General features: G+C 40.9%; 1 protein-coding gene across 3 annotated transcripts in view; it reads right to left on the bottom strand.

Moving 5' to 3' along the window:
* WARS2 (tryptophanyl tRNA synthetase 2, mitochondrial) overlaps nucleotides 1–16,843 on the bottom strand; it is a 49,348-nt gene that overhangs the window by 17,024 nt on the left and 15,481 nt on the right. Inside the window, exons 1-3 of one of the 3 annotated variants that reach the window (XM_042810188.1) lie at nucleotides 15,401–15,599; nucleotides 13,583–13,771; nucleotides 11,348–11,605 (exon numbers count right to left, since the gene is read on the bottom strand). In XM_042810188.1, coding sequence (XP_042666122.1) covers nucleotides 11,348–11,596 — 249 coding nt within the window. In that variant the 5' untranslated portion in view covers nucleotides 11,597–11,605; nucleotides 13,583–13,771; nucleotides 15,401–15,599. Of the gene's footprint in view, nucleotides 1–11,347; nucleotides 11,606–13,582; nucleotides 13,772–15,400; nucleotides 15,600–16,843 lie in introns of those variants that run through there. The other 2 variants (XM_042810189.1, XM_042810187.1) reach the window with 2 other exon arrangements.

Raw genomic sequence — 16,843 nt, 5'->3', positions numbered from 1 at the left:
CGAGGTACGCAGTTCCTCTACCTGTGAAATAGCTCTTGGGACAGTGGAATTGGTGGCTAGTCAGTCCAAAGTGAGGTGGCTGACAGCTGGCGATATTTGGGTACTTACATTTCTGAAAATCCTACATTCCTCTGTGGCTTGCAAATGGCAAAAATGCAAGCAAGGGTGGTTGTTACCAGGGCTGCTCTGAATGTAATGCTTCCCAATTTATGTTGGCCGACAACGTCAGAGGTGGAACTGAATTCTTTCATGTGGAAAGAAATGACACCCATAGATGTTCGTTGATGACTGCTGAACATTTATGGAGACCAAAGAGTGGATGTGAGCACAGTGAGGTAGTGGATGGTTCAGAAGGGTGCTGAGAGTTGACGAGTGTTTTGTAGTTGAGAACTTGCTGTATCAAAAAACACTATTGTGCACTTAGTAGCTGTTGTAGTTTCCCTGGAAATAAATAGGAGGCATTAATTTTGGAGAGACCTATGTTCTTAGTCATACCATAATGTTTCATACCCATGTATTCCTGTTTGATCTGCCCCTGAGAGTCCTCTCTCTCAGTCTCTTGAAATTCTAATTATTAGTTATTATACCTTTGTTTTTCCTGTCTTGAAACTGTGGTAACAAACTCTTCCCCTTTGTGTTTTGCAGTTACCCTGCTACTATAATCCCTACTTCAAGAAGGACTATCTCCTCCGGCAGAAAAGATTCAAGCGGAGTGTTGGTGTTAGAAGACTATCTGCATCCTCAACTGGCCCTGAGTAGACAGAGTAGAGTAGTTTAAAAAATAAATGTTTGGACTGTTTTTCTATTGTCCTGCCTTTCCATCTACCAATCTGAGCCACGCAAAAATGCAGGCAAGGGTAGCTGTTACGTGGGCTGCCTCGAAATCAATGCCTTCCATTTTCTGACGTTGGCCCATGATGTCAGAAGTGGATGTTGGTAGGATGGCAGTAGACAACATAATGTTTCGATGGGACGTAGGCTGGGTTTTTGCATGAGCAGCCTTCTATTTCTAGAGGAAGGCTTTTTCACAGAATCACAGAATCGTAGGGGTTGGAAGGGACCACCAGAGATCATTGAATCCAACCCCCCTGCCAAAGCAGGTTCCATACAGCAGGTCGCACAGGTAGGCATCCAGGCAGGTCTTGAACATCTCCAGGGAAGGAGACTCCACCACCTCCCTGGGCAGCCTGTTCCAGTGCTCTGTCACCTCACTGTAAAGAAGTTCTTGCGCACATTTGTGCGGAACTTCCTATGCTGCAGTTTCTGGCCATTTCCCCTTGTCCTGTCTCCACTCACCACTGAAAACAGTCTGTCCTCACCATTCTGCCCCCGCACACCTTAGATATTTATAGACCTGGATCAGGTCCCCTCTCAGTCTTCTTTTCTCAAGGCTGAACAGACCCAGTTCACTCAGCCTTTCCTCATAGCAGAGATGCTCCAGGCCCTTCACCATCTTTGTGGCCCTCTGCTGGACTCTTTTTTGTACTGGGGAGCCCAGAACTGGACGCAGTACTCCAGATGAGGCCTTAGCAGGGCAGAGAAGAGGGGGAGGATCACCTCCCTCGACCTGCTGGTCAAGCTCTTTTTAATGCATCCCAGGATGCCATTGGCCCTCTTGGCCACAAGGGCACACTGCTGGCTCATGGCCAGCCTGTTGCCCACCAGGACACCCAGGTCCCTCTCTGCAGAGCTCCTCTCCAGCAGGTCATCCCCCAACCCATATCAGTGCTTGCAATTATTCCTCCCCAGATGCAAGACTACACTTGCTTTTGTTAAACCTCATATGGTTTCTTACTGCGCAGCTCTCCAGCCTGTCCAGGTCTTGCTGAATGGCAGCACAGCCTTCAGCCAATCCTGCCAACTTCGTATCATCAGCAAACTTGCTGAGGGTGGCCACTATCCCCTCATCAAGGTCACTGATGAAGTTGTTGAACAAGTTCATGAACATGTTGAACGAGACCGGACCCAGCACCAACTAGAGGAACACCACTGGTTACAGGTCTCCAACCGGACTCTGCACTGCCAACGATGACCCTCTGCCAGTCAGCCAGTTCTCAACCCACCTCAATGTCCACTCATCTATCCCACACTTCCTCAGCTTTGTTATAAGGATGTCATGGGAGACAGTATCAAATGCCTTGCTGAAATCAAGGTAGACTACATCCACTGCTCTCCCCCCATCCACGGTCACAATATCGTAGAAGGCTACCAGAAGGCTACTACGACCTCACCCACCCTGGTGAACCCATGCTGACTACTCCTGATAACCTCCTTTTCTTCCAGTTGTCTGGAGATGGCATTCAGCACAAGACCTTTCCATCACGTTTCCAGGGACAGAGGTGAGGCTGACTGGCCTGTAATTACCTGGATTTTCCTTCTTGCCCTTTTTGAAGACCGGAGTGACACTGGCTAACCTCCAGTCTTCAGGCACCTCCCCCATTCTCCAAGACCTCTCAAAGATGACAGAGAGCAGTTCAGCAACCACCTCTGCCAGCTCCCTCAGCACCTGTGGATGCATCCCATCGGGTCACTGGTGTTGCCTAGGCGCTCTCAGGCCACCTCTTCCCTGACTTCCATTCCCCAGACCCTCTCACTAACCTCTGAGGTCTGCGATTCCTGAGGGAGAGCTTTTTCACTGAAGACAGAAGCAAAGAAGGCATTCAGTATCTCCGCCTTCTCAGCATCCCCTGTTACCAGAACGCCCCCCTCACTTAGTAAGGGAGCCACATTCTCCCTAGTCTTCCTTTTACTGTTAACATACTTTAAAAAGCCTTTTTTATTATCCTTTATCCCCTTCGCCAGATTCAATTCCAGGCAGGCTTTAGCCTTCCTCGTTGCATCCCTGCAGGCCCTGACAACATTTCTATATTCTTCCCAACTGGTCAGACCCTTTTTCCACATTTTATGGACCTTCTTCTTTCCTTTGAGTTTGTGCACGAGCTCCTTGCTCATGCACACAGGTCTCCTGCCACCCTTTCCTGATTTCTTGCTCACAGGGACACACTGACCCTGAGCTTGGAAGAAGAGTTGTTTAAATGCCAACTAGCTCTCACAGGTCCCCTTACCTTCTAACACCCAAGCCTGCGGGATAGCTCCAAGTAGGTCCCAGAAGAGATCAAAGTTGGCTCTCCTAAAGTCCAGGGTAGCAATCCTACTTTTTGCTTGTTTCTTCCACTCAAGATCTTGAACTCCACCACGTCACGGTCACTACAACCCAAGCTGCCCCAGACCTTTACTTTCTTGACAAGCCCTTTCTTATTAGTGAGAATAAGGTCTAGCAACACCCCTCCCCTCGTTGGTTCTTCCACCACCTGCATCAGAAAGTTGTCTTCAAAGGCTCTCTTTCATCAAAGTAGAGTGTGATTGTGTTGTTCAAATGCTAGATATAGTCTAATTACTAGCACTAACAACTCTTACAAATAAATTGCCTTTTCTGGATGCTTTCTGTCTTGTTGCTGAGCTGTCATTAACAGCAGAGTTGCAGTTTTTAGCTGGTTGCAGTAGACATTTCACTATTAATGCCAAAACCATCTCTATTTTATTTTCCAGTTTTGGATCAGTACAGCAAAGCTTAGCTGGCAATTAAGTGACATACTTCAATTCAATAACGTAGTCTTCATTGCGTAAAAGAATAAAATCTACTGTTCATCAATCTGAGCTGATTTATATGTTTGTGTTTTTTTCCATCTTATGCTCTTGTCTGGTAGTTTTGCTTAGGAGTGTGGTGATTTGGGAGTGAAGAAAAGCTCATAAGATAATCCTATTGGGCACTGTACTTGCCTCAGTTTCCTGTTGCTTCTTTATAGTTTCTTGGCTTTATAGACTGATATTTGCTATTTTTCCTCTGTTCCTTGGAAAAACTCTGGTAGTTGGCAAACACTCTGCATTCCATGTGATCATTTAATTTCTATCCAGGCCCAGGTGATATTACCAGCACAGTCTCCTAAATGGTTGGACTGTGACTCTTCATTGGCTACCCACCACTGAGTGTTTGTAAATGAGGTACAAATGAGGATGCTCAGCAGAATAGGTAAGAAGGACTGTTCCATTTTCACCTAATTCTGGAGAAGGTCCAAGTGCATGGCTGCAGCCTGCCAGTTCCTGCTTAGCTTTTATCCATTGCTGAGTGCGGGCATCAGAAAGTGGCGTGTCAGAAGCTTAAGTGCCTTCCTGCAAAGAAAGATTTTTCCTTGTTTCATTTTGAATACCCTAAATTTCAACCTATGCCCTTCTTTGAAAGGCACTTCAAAGTTGCTGCATATCTGTTACATTGCAACTGTGTAACTTCACTAAAAGCTATATTTGAAATTTGCACAGAGCTTCAAAGATCTCTTTCGGACAGTGCAGAAGACAAACAAATAGGTCTGGGGAGGTAATCTGGATATCTGTATACTAAAAGAAGTGTGGACAGAGGACAGAACATGACCTAAACTTCAAAAGAAAGGAAATATTTTTAAGAATTTTTATCACTCCATGACATACCAGTTAGTGCTCCCCAAAAATTAAAGAGGTCTTTTATAAGGAAACGCTCCCCACATTTGTTTTTCAAGAAGAAGAGATAAGATTTTATTAATGCCTAACACTGAGAGCAGTACGTTCAAGATACTTGGTAATGCACATTTATACTGTACAGTTAAGGAGCATAATGGAGCCATGAAAAAGACAAATTAGGCTGCTCTTGAATCAAAGGCACACAGCAACTGAAGCACCCACTAAGAAACTTAGACGATAAAAAATATGGCATCCCAAATTCCTGTTCAAAGAAATAATTGTAGGGTAGAATAAATTCACAGTTACAAAAGCAACATATGTCTTAAAGAACATAAGCTAAGCAATATACTAAACTGTGAGGGAGGGGTGATTAGCTTTATTAGTAAATCAATTAGTTGTCACAGCTGTCATTGTTACTTTCAACCAACTTAATAACATTCGTATTTGGTTAAAATTGATATAAATAAGATCTGGTTCTTCTGTCCCAAATATTTGACAAAGAATATCCCCACCGGAGTCAATTATAAAATCAGAACACAATTACTTGGCCCAGAAAACCTTTTTCCTCACTTTGTTCATTACCAAGTGAATTTGTTTTTAGAAACATCTTAGTTGAACCAACAATACTGTCTGAGTAATCAGTTTGGTGTGTCTATAAAGTTGGTGGAGACAGGAATGTATAAACAGCTACATTATGGATCTGGATAGACTACATCAATGGGCCAAGGTAAACTGCATGAGTTTCAATAGAGCCAAGTGTCAGGTCCTGCATTTTGGTCACAACAACTCCAGGCAACCCTACAGGCTTGGGGAGGAGTGGCTGGAAAGCTGCCAGGTGGAAAGGGACCTTGATGTACTGATGGACAGTCAGCTGAATACGAGCCAGCAGTGTGCCCAGGTGGCCAAGAAGGCCAGTGGCATCCTGGCTGGTATCAGGAATGGAATGGTGAACAGGACTAGGGAAGTAACCCTGCCCCTGTACTCGGCACTGGTGAGGCCTCACACTGAGTACTGTGTTCAGTTTTAGGCACCTCAGTACAGAAAGGACATGGAGGTACTGGAGCAGGTCCAAAGAAGGGCTTGGACAATATGTCCTATGAGAAGCGAAGGAAGTCCTATGAGACTGAAGGAACTAGGAATGTTTAGTCTGGGAAAAAGGAGGCTGAGGCTGCTCTCTTCAATATCTGAAAGGTGCTTACAGCAAGAGCGGGGCTGGTCTCACTGGTGACAGGACAAGGGGAAATGGCCTTAAGTTGCACCAGAGTAAGTTTAGGTTAGATATCAGGAAACACTAGTTTACAGAAAGGCTGGTTAAGCACTGGAATAGGCTCCTGAGCAGCATGGCTAAAAACTATTTGGATGTGGTGTTTAGGGACATAATTTAGCAGAGGATTGTTAGGGTGGTATGGTCAGGTTGTGGGTAGACTTGATGATCTTTAAGGTCTTTTCCAATCTGAGCAATTCTATGATTCCATGAAATAAATAAGGTAAACTAAGACAGAAGAGAGGTGGAAGAAGATTTGGAAAAAAAGAAAAAAAAAAAAAAAAAAAAAAAGAATTTAACTGAACTATGATTTCTTCCCACTGTGCTCTAGTTATGTCTAGCCCAGTCTATAGAGGAGAAAATGGAGGAATGAGAGAAGCAGAATAATTTTCTAGATTAGTTACATACATCCTCTTATGACAGGAAGTTTTCAATGGATTATACTAAACTAAATGGACTTTAATGAATTTATAAGCTGTGATGCAATGGAAGCTTTTAAGCCTCACTGAAAATTGGACAAGAAGTATCCTGAATCCATTCAAACTCTGCCCACAATACAAAGCAGATGGATGTTTCTGGAAAATCATAGCAGTACAACAGTTAGCACACACATTTAAACTGCCACATTTTGACTTTTGGAGTTCAGGATAAGACGAATTGGCAAATTCCCACCTCCCAGAGTTACTATTTCAATTTGGCTTCACATTGCAAGAATACTCAGTTTGCTACACTAGAAAAATAAGTCACCCCATCCAAAAGGCTGATAACTGCAATTTTCCGCCCTGAAATTGAATGTTATGTTGTCCAGAAACTCACAGGACTTCTCAGAGAAGCACTAGGACAGCATATCAACTTCTGCCTGCTCAATCAAGTCGGATGGAATTTTAGCTTCCCTTGGGATATTTAGCATGTGTTGATGAGGATAGGTAGGTGGACAGGAAGAACAGTCCGAGACCACATTAAAGCAACAGCAGTTTCTAAAATTGTTTTGACTGCGAAGCAGATGAGACACAAGATGGTTATGGGTAAGAACTTCAATGTGTATGGTATCCACCAGAAATCAGAGTAAATGGGGTAATACCATACAAGCTTACCATGTGTGCAGATTGCTTACTGTCTTCTTTTTTTCCTCCCCTCACTAGGCTTTTTGTTCTTATTAAAACATTCTATGTTTTATGAAAGAAGACTGTTACAGCTTTTATCAGTTATGGTACAGTTTAAGGAATAAATTTCTTCTTTTTTATAGTATTCTTGGGATTTGTTGCATAAGTCATTATTCTGTTACTCCTCTTTCATGCCTGGTAGGCAAAGGCAGCTACTCAATATGTATCCTGACATTGTTTTCTTCAAGAGGAAAGAGGCTTTCATATATCTGGCAGCTGTGGTCCAAATCAAAATTTATAATTTTGAAATATGCAATTCAATTTTTACAGAAATTGTCTCTCTTTCATGACTTGTTTTCCCACCTAGGAAAATGCAATTAAAAAAAAACACCAAAACAACAACATGAGTAATGAAGATACTTTGCTCATTGGGAGGCCATTCTAATGTTCAACATATGTCATAATCGTGTTTTCTTAGACACTTTAGCTAGATGTGCTTGCTTATAACTTTTCACAGATAGCATAGCTCCAAACACTGTCCTAAATATTCACCATCATCTTCATAGTTTCTAAATACTTTCAAGTTCTCATCATCTGTTCATTCTAGCCACTGCTTCCAAAAGATGGAGATCAAATTAGTATGAAGCGTAGGAGGCATTTAGGGAACAGATACATCCGTACACACAGACAAATATTCAGACAGCCATTTAGTTTCTGTTTATGTTTGTCATGAAAAACAGTAATTTAAAAAATCCTGAAGCATACATAGCTAATTTTCACTTGGAGATAATGAGGTGTATACATGACAAACAAGAACAGGTGCCATACGCCTTCAAAGTCATATAAAAATCAGCTGATCATTCCTCTTACTTACTCGCAAAGCATGGACATTACAGAAATCAGTTCTGGGTCTCAAAAGTAACCTGTAACCTCACCATTGCAGTGCTTTTCAGATCTGCTGTAAAATTGAGAGCTCTCTCTTCTCCTTATGCTTTTTTTCCCCAATAGTCAATTTGTGTTTAACATTGTTCAGCCTTTTTCCTCCTGCTTGGATTGGAAATTATGATAAAATATGGGAAAACCTTAGAGGTATTTCAGATAGCTCCGGATTAGAGATTTGATCTGCATAAACTATGCTGTAAATAAAAGGCTACTGACAGTGCAACCCCTACCAAATGCACAAGCTTTTGGAGAAGTAAGATAATCAATATTTTTTTCCACATATGGCAAACATATTCCTGGGAAGCAACACAAGAAGCAAGAAAAAAACAGAAGGAGTAAGCTAAAACAAAAAACTCTCTTCAGCAGCTCTAGACCATTCCTGTCCAGTTTGATCCAAAGAACATTAAAGGATGCAGGATAATTTGCAATAGTAACTGTATGATCAATTCTCTTAATAGGAGCTTGCTCTTACTGCCATATTTTTGCAGTGAAAGATTTTCATTCTGCTCTTACTGCTAACAAAAAAGGGCGCTTCCAGTCATTACTTGTAGCTTGCTTTAGTGATTAAAACCAAGTATGCATTTCATAATCACATAATTGCATGGGGCTTATTGAAAAATGAACTCAAGTTTTAATCAGAAATAACTGTGGTAGCACTTCGTGATCTACAGAAGTGCAATTTTCTAGACAGAACAGAAAATACAGCAAGAACTGTGGCATGCTAATCTACTGAGAACTCTTTCTGATACTGAATTGAACTGATAAAACAGAAAGCCACACTGCCAATCACCAAACATGTTAAGCAGCTCTCTATTTGCAGAAGGATTTCTTTTTTTTTTTTTTTTTTTTTTTTGCTCTGAGAACACAGCCATGACAATATTCAGCCAGTTTTGGTTATTTTGTTTTTGTACCCAGGCCAAATGCTTGCAAACAAAATCGGGTCTTTTTTAGGCCATCTTAAGGGACTGCTACAGTTGCTGAAAAAGAGATAATCTTTCCTCTTTTCTTTTGTAATAATTACCAGTCAAAAAGTCAAGCAATAAACTCTTAATTAGCAATAGCTACAACCTATCTCACCACTTTATGCAGCAGAATAATCATTTTAGTATTATGTAATTCCATAACTTACTATTTCTTTATCGTGCTAATGCAATTATCACATCAGCAATGTTCCTGTCTCCTTTCCTCGCATCAGCAGCTACATGCAGATATTCCTTTTAATTGCTTCCAGAGCCATGTCTGGTCCCGTTAATGCAATTGTAACAGGCCAAAGTGCATCCCTGTGTATACCTGACCCCCACATACAACTTCAAGAGTTGTTTTTGGGAAGGCAACTTCACTGCAGCCTGAACCTAACAGAACGGTCTGGATTCATTAACAACTGGCATAGTCCCGCTGTTTGCAGTACGACAAAAAGCTTACAGAAATCTGCAAAAATCAGCCACTTCTGAAAGCTGTACTGATACACTTGTACTAGTAACAACGTGGTTCAAAACATCAAACCACAGAAAGCAAATATTTAATCTAAAGCATTACACAACAAGAAAAAACATATCTGGACAAACAGTAGTACATTTAAAAAAGACCAGCCAACACATAAGATAGAATCAACTTTGGTGGCACTTTCTACAGAAGTGACACCTCAGGTATGTAACAGAGCCCAACAGATTTTTCAGGTTAATTCATTCAGTCCTTTCCTGAATACATTTCAGGCTGCACTGTATCCTTTGCCTAGAAGTCCCTCAGCCCAATTATGGGCTTCAAGAAATGCAATACTTTTATGCTTGTGCTGAATTGATTAAGTGTTCGCTTATTTTGACACCTGTTCATTATTGTATTTATAACTTCAGTTTGATATGTTTATATGCTTCAGTGGATAAAAATGTTTTTCCTTATCTATTTTCTCCGTACCACCTTCAATTTTATAAACCTTTTTCCATTCCTCTCTAACCACAATCATCTCTCTTCTCACTTTCACATTGAAGAGTACTCGGCTGTGTGTTTAGTTACTGATCAGTTAATTCAAAAACTAAAGGAATCGTTCAGCTGCTTTTTTAAAAAAAAGAGCAAGAAAAAACAATCCAAACTGGTTTTTACTGTACTATTTACTGGCTTGTAACTCATACTGAAATTCCAGTTAATGTCAGCATCAAAGCGGATGGGATTAAGACAGATTAGTCAAGCCCAGTTCAAACTCAAATTTTTAAATTAAAGTGACAAACAGATTTGAACAAAGGTTGAATTAATCATATCTCTATTGGAATTCTGTGTTAATGTACTGGGATTTATTTTCCAGTACAAAGGAAAAGGCAAAGCAGGGAGTAAATCTGTCTTCATCAATTCAAAATGCATCAAGGAGATGGAGACATGATCATCATTTGCAGTTTAACAACAGAAAACTGTTGGTAAAGAACCATGTTCAAAGGAGAAATGGAATGGCTGGGTTTCATCTCTCATTGATAAAATTCAGACCCTGCATACATCACCTTTGCAGTGCTGTTGCAAATTGAATGTCTGTTTAAAGATGCCTTCAGAACAGCAGAAGCTATGACTCATCTGCCTCTGTGGGAAACTGCAGAAGTTTGCCAGTTTACGGAAAGTTAACAGGGCAAGAAATTAAGTTATGTTTCAGGAAAATGCAGCACGTGATAGATCAGGCTGACATGTATCAAGTAAGAAGGTAAGTTCAGTACTCCATGCGGTGATTAGATGAAGAAGCAAGTATTTCACCAGGAATTACCTAGATCAAGTTGAAAAAAAGATGTGTATGAAAAGGAGGTTACATCAAAAGAGGGGGAAAAAAATCCCAGAGAAGACTCAACTTCCTACAGTTTATGACGTGGAACTGACACAAAGCATCCCATGCCAATCACTCATAGTAGACATTGTGCTGCTAGCAGATTAAATGGTAAATGCCAGTACAAAAACAAAAATGTGTTTTACTTGCCCTTATGGTTGTACAGACTACATTTATGCATTTAAGCATTAACCTTTTGTGACCAAAGTGAAACCTATGGAGCTAAATTAATGCTTAACAGGTCTTTTCAGTGTGTTATTCATAACATGTCGTATCGGTTTTACACGACAAGGTTTTGGTGTCAGTGGGGCTGCAGAGATGGCCTCTGTGAGCAGAGCCCTGTAGCTGCCCCACATCAGATCAGAGACAGCTCCAGTTGCTCCAAAAGGAACTTGAGCAAAACATCCAAAGCTAAGCCATAAGTGAAACTGTGTGTGCGAGCAGATTTAAGGAAGGAGAAAACTCAGTGCTGTGTAGCAGCAGCTGGGAGTCCTGTTAAAGAAGAGGAATGAGAGAACACTGTGGTGGGCACCTGGTATCCATCACAAATGCGCAAGCATCCTACTTTGTCTGAGAAATTTAAAACATACTTCTCTCCAAATAGACTTCCTGATCGTAGTTTCAGCTAACATTTTCTAGGACCACAAACACAGACAAGAAAAATGAATTTGGTAATAATGCTATGTTCATTCATTAACATATCTGGAAAGCCACTTAATCAGGAACAATTTTAACATAACAAGCACTAACCAGTGATTGTCGGAACAGGAAGCACTTCCTTGGGTCAATCCCACAGGCAAGGATGGCAGCAGTGGTGTCCAGCACGTTTTGTCGAAGGACAGCTGGCTCCTTGGGCATGGTGAGGGAGTGCAGGTCCATAATGCTGTATAACACTGAGCTGTACTTTTCCTGCAGATTCACCCAGTTCTGAATAGCTCCAAGGTAGTTACCAAGATGAGGCGTCCCAGTCGGCTGGATACCAGAGAAAATCCGATCCATTACCACATTCTGTTAGAAAGTAGTGGTAACATTAACAGAAGCACAAATATAAATACATATTTAAAGGCTCTTTTATATTTTAACTCATTAACAAAGCCTTACTTACACTTGTCCCTCCTTTCTGCTTCCCAATGTACTAGAAAGCCCTATCTAGGGATGCCTAAAAGTAAGTGCAAAAAGTCAGTCGAAATACTCTATCTTACCCCAGAGATGGACAACAAGCATGGTTTTAAGAAATCTGACTATATATGCAAACAAACACAGCTATAAACAAGATAAGTGAATACCAGGTTTCAACCAAGTGGTATATTCATCTTTTTTTCAATTTTTTTGCTTTGTGTTTCCTTTTAACACATTATCCACTCTGATACTGATACTTAAGACCATAACAAAGAAAACATTTTTATTATAAACATATATAATATCCAAGTTGATTGCCATCTTAACTCCCATGAACACTGCAGCCTTATGCTAGCTACAAAGAACATTCGGAGTGGTTCTTGAAAGAAAACTACTTCTTGACTCAGAAGTCAAGACCATCAAAGTCTTGAAACCAACCATCTTGGCAGCAGGTGAGTTTCGAAAGGGTTCTGTAGAGGAACATTACCACAGCTCAAGATCACATGAATACACCAGTACACTGATAAGTAGTACCAGTAACAAAATGAGCATCTGAAGGGAGTTCATAGGAGGAAAAAAGATTAAGAAGCTGAGGTTGTGAACAGAGATTAAAAAGCTTTTTTTTTTAAAAAAAAAAAAAAAAAAAAAAAAAAAAAGTATTGCTTGGCTAAGTGACAGTTACCATCTTGGAAAGTTTGTTTTCCTGCATCTTTGCACTCCATCTGACCATTTCTCAGAGCCCTAAGCTGTCACTGTATGATCAATTACCTCCTGACCTTTCCAAAGAATTGCACCATATTCAGAAAGTAATTCAGCAATGTTTTATAAGAAAATGCTTGCAACGTGCCAAGTTATGAGAGTATGCAAGACCACTCAACTTATACATGAGGGTCTCAGCAAACTCCACAGGCAGTCCCAGTTACAAAGCTGTACAATACAAACTGTCAGACTCAGGTGTGCAATGGGAACATCAATTTCATTGTATTTCTGGCTGCATCATTTCTTTCCCGATTAATTTTATAAGAAACATCTATTAAAAAAATAGATCATTTATTTATCGATATAATCTGTTCCCAATCCTGTGAATCTGTTATAAATGTATGGGCTGGGGGGGCTTAGGGGGGAGTGAAAAGAGAAAAAAAAAAAAAAAGTAGTAATTCAACTATGAAACCACATAAAATGGCAGTAAGAGTCAAGGACAAGTATCAGTATTTTTAACTATTAAAAACAGAACTCCAAATTGACTGCATTCCCTTAATTCTTTTTGACTCAGACAGACAGAAAAATGACTGAGAAAGTGTTTCAAAGTAGAACTTAAAACATGATTTATAGTTCAGAAAAGCCTGGTCGATTTCCTTCAGAATTTGCTGAAAATTTCTCCCTGCTTTAAAAGTAAGACAATTTTTCAAATGCAGACAGTTTTCTTATCCAGTGTATTAGTGTTTGTGCTGACAGGTAAGAGGAAGTTTGGGCTGGCAGTCATGCTAATTTCTCTCATAAGTGCCCACACGTTTAAATCCAGGCAATAACCTTCCCACACCATCCCAAATAACAGCTTGACGTCTAGGTGCATTTCTGAGTTAGTTTCTAGGTACTCTTGGAGGACCTCTAGTCTTGTAGCTGTCCGGCAGTCAGTGCAGTGAAAAATCACACCACTTCCTCCAACAGCAATTCTAACTCCTGGTTCTTGTGATGTGGTCTTTGACCACCATACTCCTTTTCTCCACATTACAAGATATGCAATCCTTAACACTTCTTGTTTACCTAGAAACCATAGCAGCACATTTATCACCACTGGCTGAAGATACAACCTGGCCCAAGGACTGCAGGTAACTTGCTGTTGGCCAAGCGAGGCCAGATGCTCACCTAGAGCAAGAGAGAAGTCCAACATGCATAAATGAAATGAAACTTAGTAGAAACTCAAGATTCACTAGGGTTCAGAGCTGTGATGTTAAGGACAAAGAGCAGTTGTGAAGCAATGCAACAGGTATTTAACAGGCATAACATTTGTCTTTTGCTTCCCATATTCCAATTCTTCATCAAGAGGATAGAGCTCTGAAAAGAAAACAAGATATGAATAGATGATTACTGAGATAGTGTTCTGGACCCACAGGGATCCCAGAACAACTAGCTGTTTCTCAGAGCACGTTTCCTATTCTCATGTTCCTATCTCTCTTCATTCAGCTCAAACTCTGATGCTCCCTCCCTCCTTCCTTTCTATCCACTGTACTGCTTGCTTTCCAGATTTATATGCCTGTTTAACCACAATATTCTACACAAGCTACAGCTGCCTACAGCCCCTCTCATTCTCTTCTCCACATAGTTTTGCACCTCCCAAGTTCTCAGAGTATTTTCTCCTCCTGCTCATTCTTTCCCATGCCCTGCTGCCCAGACAGCACAGCACATCAAGACAGTAGGGAGGCAGTGAGTTAGGAGGCCACTACTGCTTTGAACGCAGTGACTTTACAGAGAATGATTCCAAGCTGCACTGTTAGAATACTGAAGAAACTTCATGACATTGTAGAAATCTACTGTGGACATGCACCAAATAAAGTACATTTAGATGACTGTGTTAAAAGATGGTGCAGAAATGTGTACATCTTTTGACTGTAGCATAGACAAAGACAGTATCATGTGAGATGTCCTCTTGTTATTGCTTCATTCCCCTTGGTGCTCTGAAGCTCATGCTGCTCCAGAGCACAAACAACTCTACCCCTCGGGGTAAGTGTCTGCTGTACCAGAAAGCTGGGATCACGGTGCACTTCACACAGGTTTGCTTATCAGGGCCTTGACTCAAACACAGCTGGCACTTTAAAACCGTGGAGGACAGCTCTACCCATGAGCCTCCTCAAGCCCAAAGCCTTTTAGCCTCTGAACTCTTGCAGTCTCAGTGCCCAAAACACGGTCAGGATCTTCTCAGACCACTGCCCACTTTGTAGATCAAGTCACTATGAACGTATCAGTTGTATTGGCAAAACTGTCCCCTGAGGGGAGTATAATATTCTCAAATAGATGGTACAAATGCAATAGAGACATTTTAACAGACAGTCCAAAATCATTTTTCGCTAACAAAATCTAAACACTGGTGTCTCAGTATACCTTGCAAGTTCAAGCTCTGCCTTAACTCAAAATACTTGAAGGGTGACAATGAGCTAATTAAAGATGGGTAAAACTATAAGTTAATATTTGCTGACACATTACAAGTTGGAAAGAAAACGCCCATGCACAATGTAAAATGGATGCAATTTAAAATAAACAGAGAACAAAGTTTTCTGTCTACCCAGGAAACAGTCTACCTGTGAATGCAAGCACAGCATCTTTAATGGTGCCTCTGTGTTCAAATGGTAAACAACTACTTATAAAAGGTTTGTTCAGTGTACGGGCAATAAATAATCAGTCAAGCATGAGAATCAAACAGTAGCAGCATTATAGCAAGTCAAAGCTCAGCAATTTCTTACAGTATGGAACTTACAGAAACAAGTAAATCCAATAATAAAAACTGAGCGAGGCTATACTAGCAAATCAGTACAAAGAACAAATCCACACTGGCTCCCAGCTGAGAAACCAGTTGACTAGAAGTCTTTCATCTTTAACTCCTTTGATTCTCTTCAACAACATAAAACATGAGATGTTCAGCAAATTGCGTTAGCAGAAGTCTATATTAAAAAATACAAAAATACCCACCCTTAAATGAATCTTGAATTTCCAACTCTAAAAATATACAGAGAACATTGCTCCTTTGGAGAGAGTTTACATTCGCTGTTTGTTCACCCCATGAGAAGCAGCGGGCAGCAGAGCAGCGTGGCAGGGGAGGGCTGCCTGGTACCATGAAATCATAGCACTGGAATGTGCTTCAGCAGAGCTGCTATGTCAGGAGATGGGAGCTGCATGCACTGAAGCTGGAAAGGGATGAAAACAAAAGGAGTGAAGACTTCCCAAAGGGGCAGAGCGAAAGTCACAAGACATGAAGTTTCTGCCCATAGGCACTCACTCATTCAGATATCTGCAGTGAGCACAGCGTGAGCCTGCTGGTCCTGTGTTTAACTCTGCATGGTGTGTGCACCTACACCATTAATGCTTTATGTAAACCCACACTCCTGTCAAAAGCATGGTATCCAACAAGTGTTTTAACATATATTACTTGTTTTCTCTTCGTAAGACTTCTGCACGGCAACTCCAAAACACCACGGTGATTTTCCTAGCAGCATTTCTAAATTAAGTTTGGTCTAGAACGTGTTGAAGTGCACATGTTCTCTTACCTCTTCACTAGGGAATCAACACTGCTGCTCCTCTTATTGGAAAACTGACAACATGGAAATGCTTCTGAACTACCAGGACTAAGTGTTGTGTTCCTGTCCTGACCCAAATCCTCACACCTACTTTGAAAGCAAAAGGCCATACTGGAAAAGACAGTTGCTTCAAACTCCAGTTCTGCTGTCTTGGGCCAAAGCTTAGCTTTTCTCAGTAGGCCACGCTGCAGTCAGGAGTCAAGGCCTCACTTTGGCCGTCAAATACACCCTCATTCCCTGCATGTATCAGACAAAGAACTAGAGAGCTCAGCAAAATCCCTTCTACAATTCTAGTAAATCCCCCTTTCCTTCTCCAGGCTGAGCTGCACACCTCAGAAAGCAGAGACAGGCCTCTCTTGATGAGCCCACAGAGACACTTCCAAACTCTTCAAGCAGCCCAGCAGCACAACCTCCCAGCACAGCCATGCGGTGCTTTGGATGCTACTAGCTGCACACGTTGCTTTTCCAATTGTGTTTAAAAGCTTTTTGCAACCTCCAGAGCAGGATGTCATATGCTCCTTAAACTATTTGCAGCTGTAGAAGAAATTTGACAAAAAGTTTCTCTATTTCATTCCACGACTTTCAGCTGACTCAAATTTACTTTGTTAATAGCCTCTAATTTAGACATCTGTACAATCCAAATACGTGTTTTTCAGATATATGTGTATTTGATATCTAGACAATATGACAGTTACAGAATATCTTTTAAAAAGTTGTACTGTCCACATGAAACATTTACAAACATAAAATTTTGCACTTAAATACTCTGTAGTCTTTTTAAAAGAATCTGTGGAAATGTCTTTCTTTTGAATTAAACATTACAGACTCTGAAAAGAGC

Source organism: Centrocercus urophasianus, unplaced genomic scaffold (genome assembly GCF_019232065.1).
Source record: "Centrocercus urophasianus isolate 14NV4802_14NV808 unplaced genomic scaffold, USGS_Curo_1.0 seq_12, whole genome shotgun sequence".
Taxonomy (NCBI): domain Eukaryota; kingdom Metazoa; phylum Chordata; class Aves; order Galliformes; family Phasianidae; genus Centrocercus; species Centrocercus urophasianus.
This window is presented reverse-complemented; position numbering and strand designations above follow the sequence as displayed.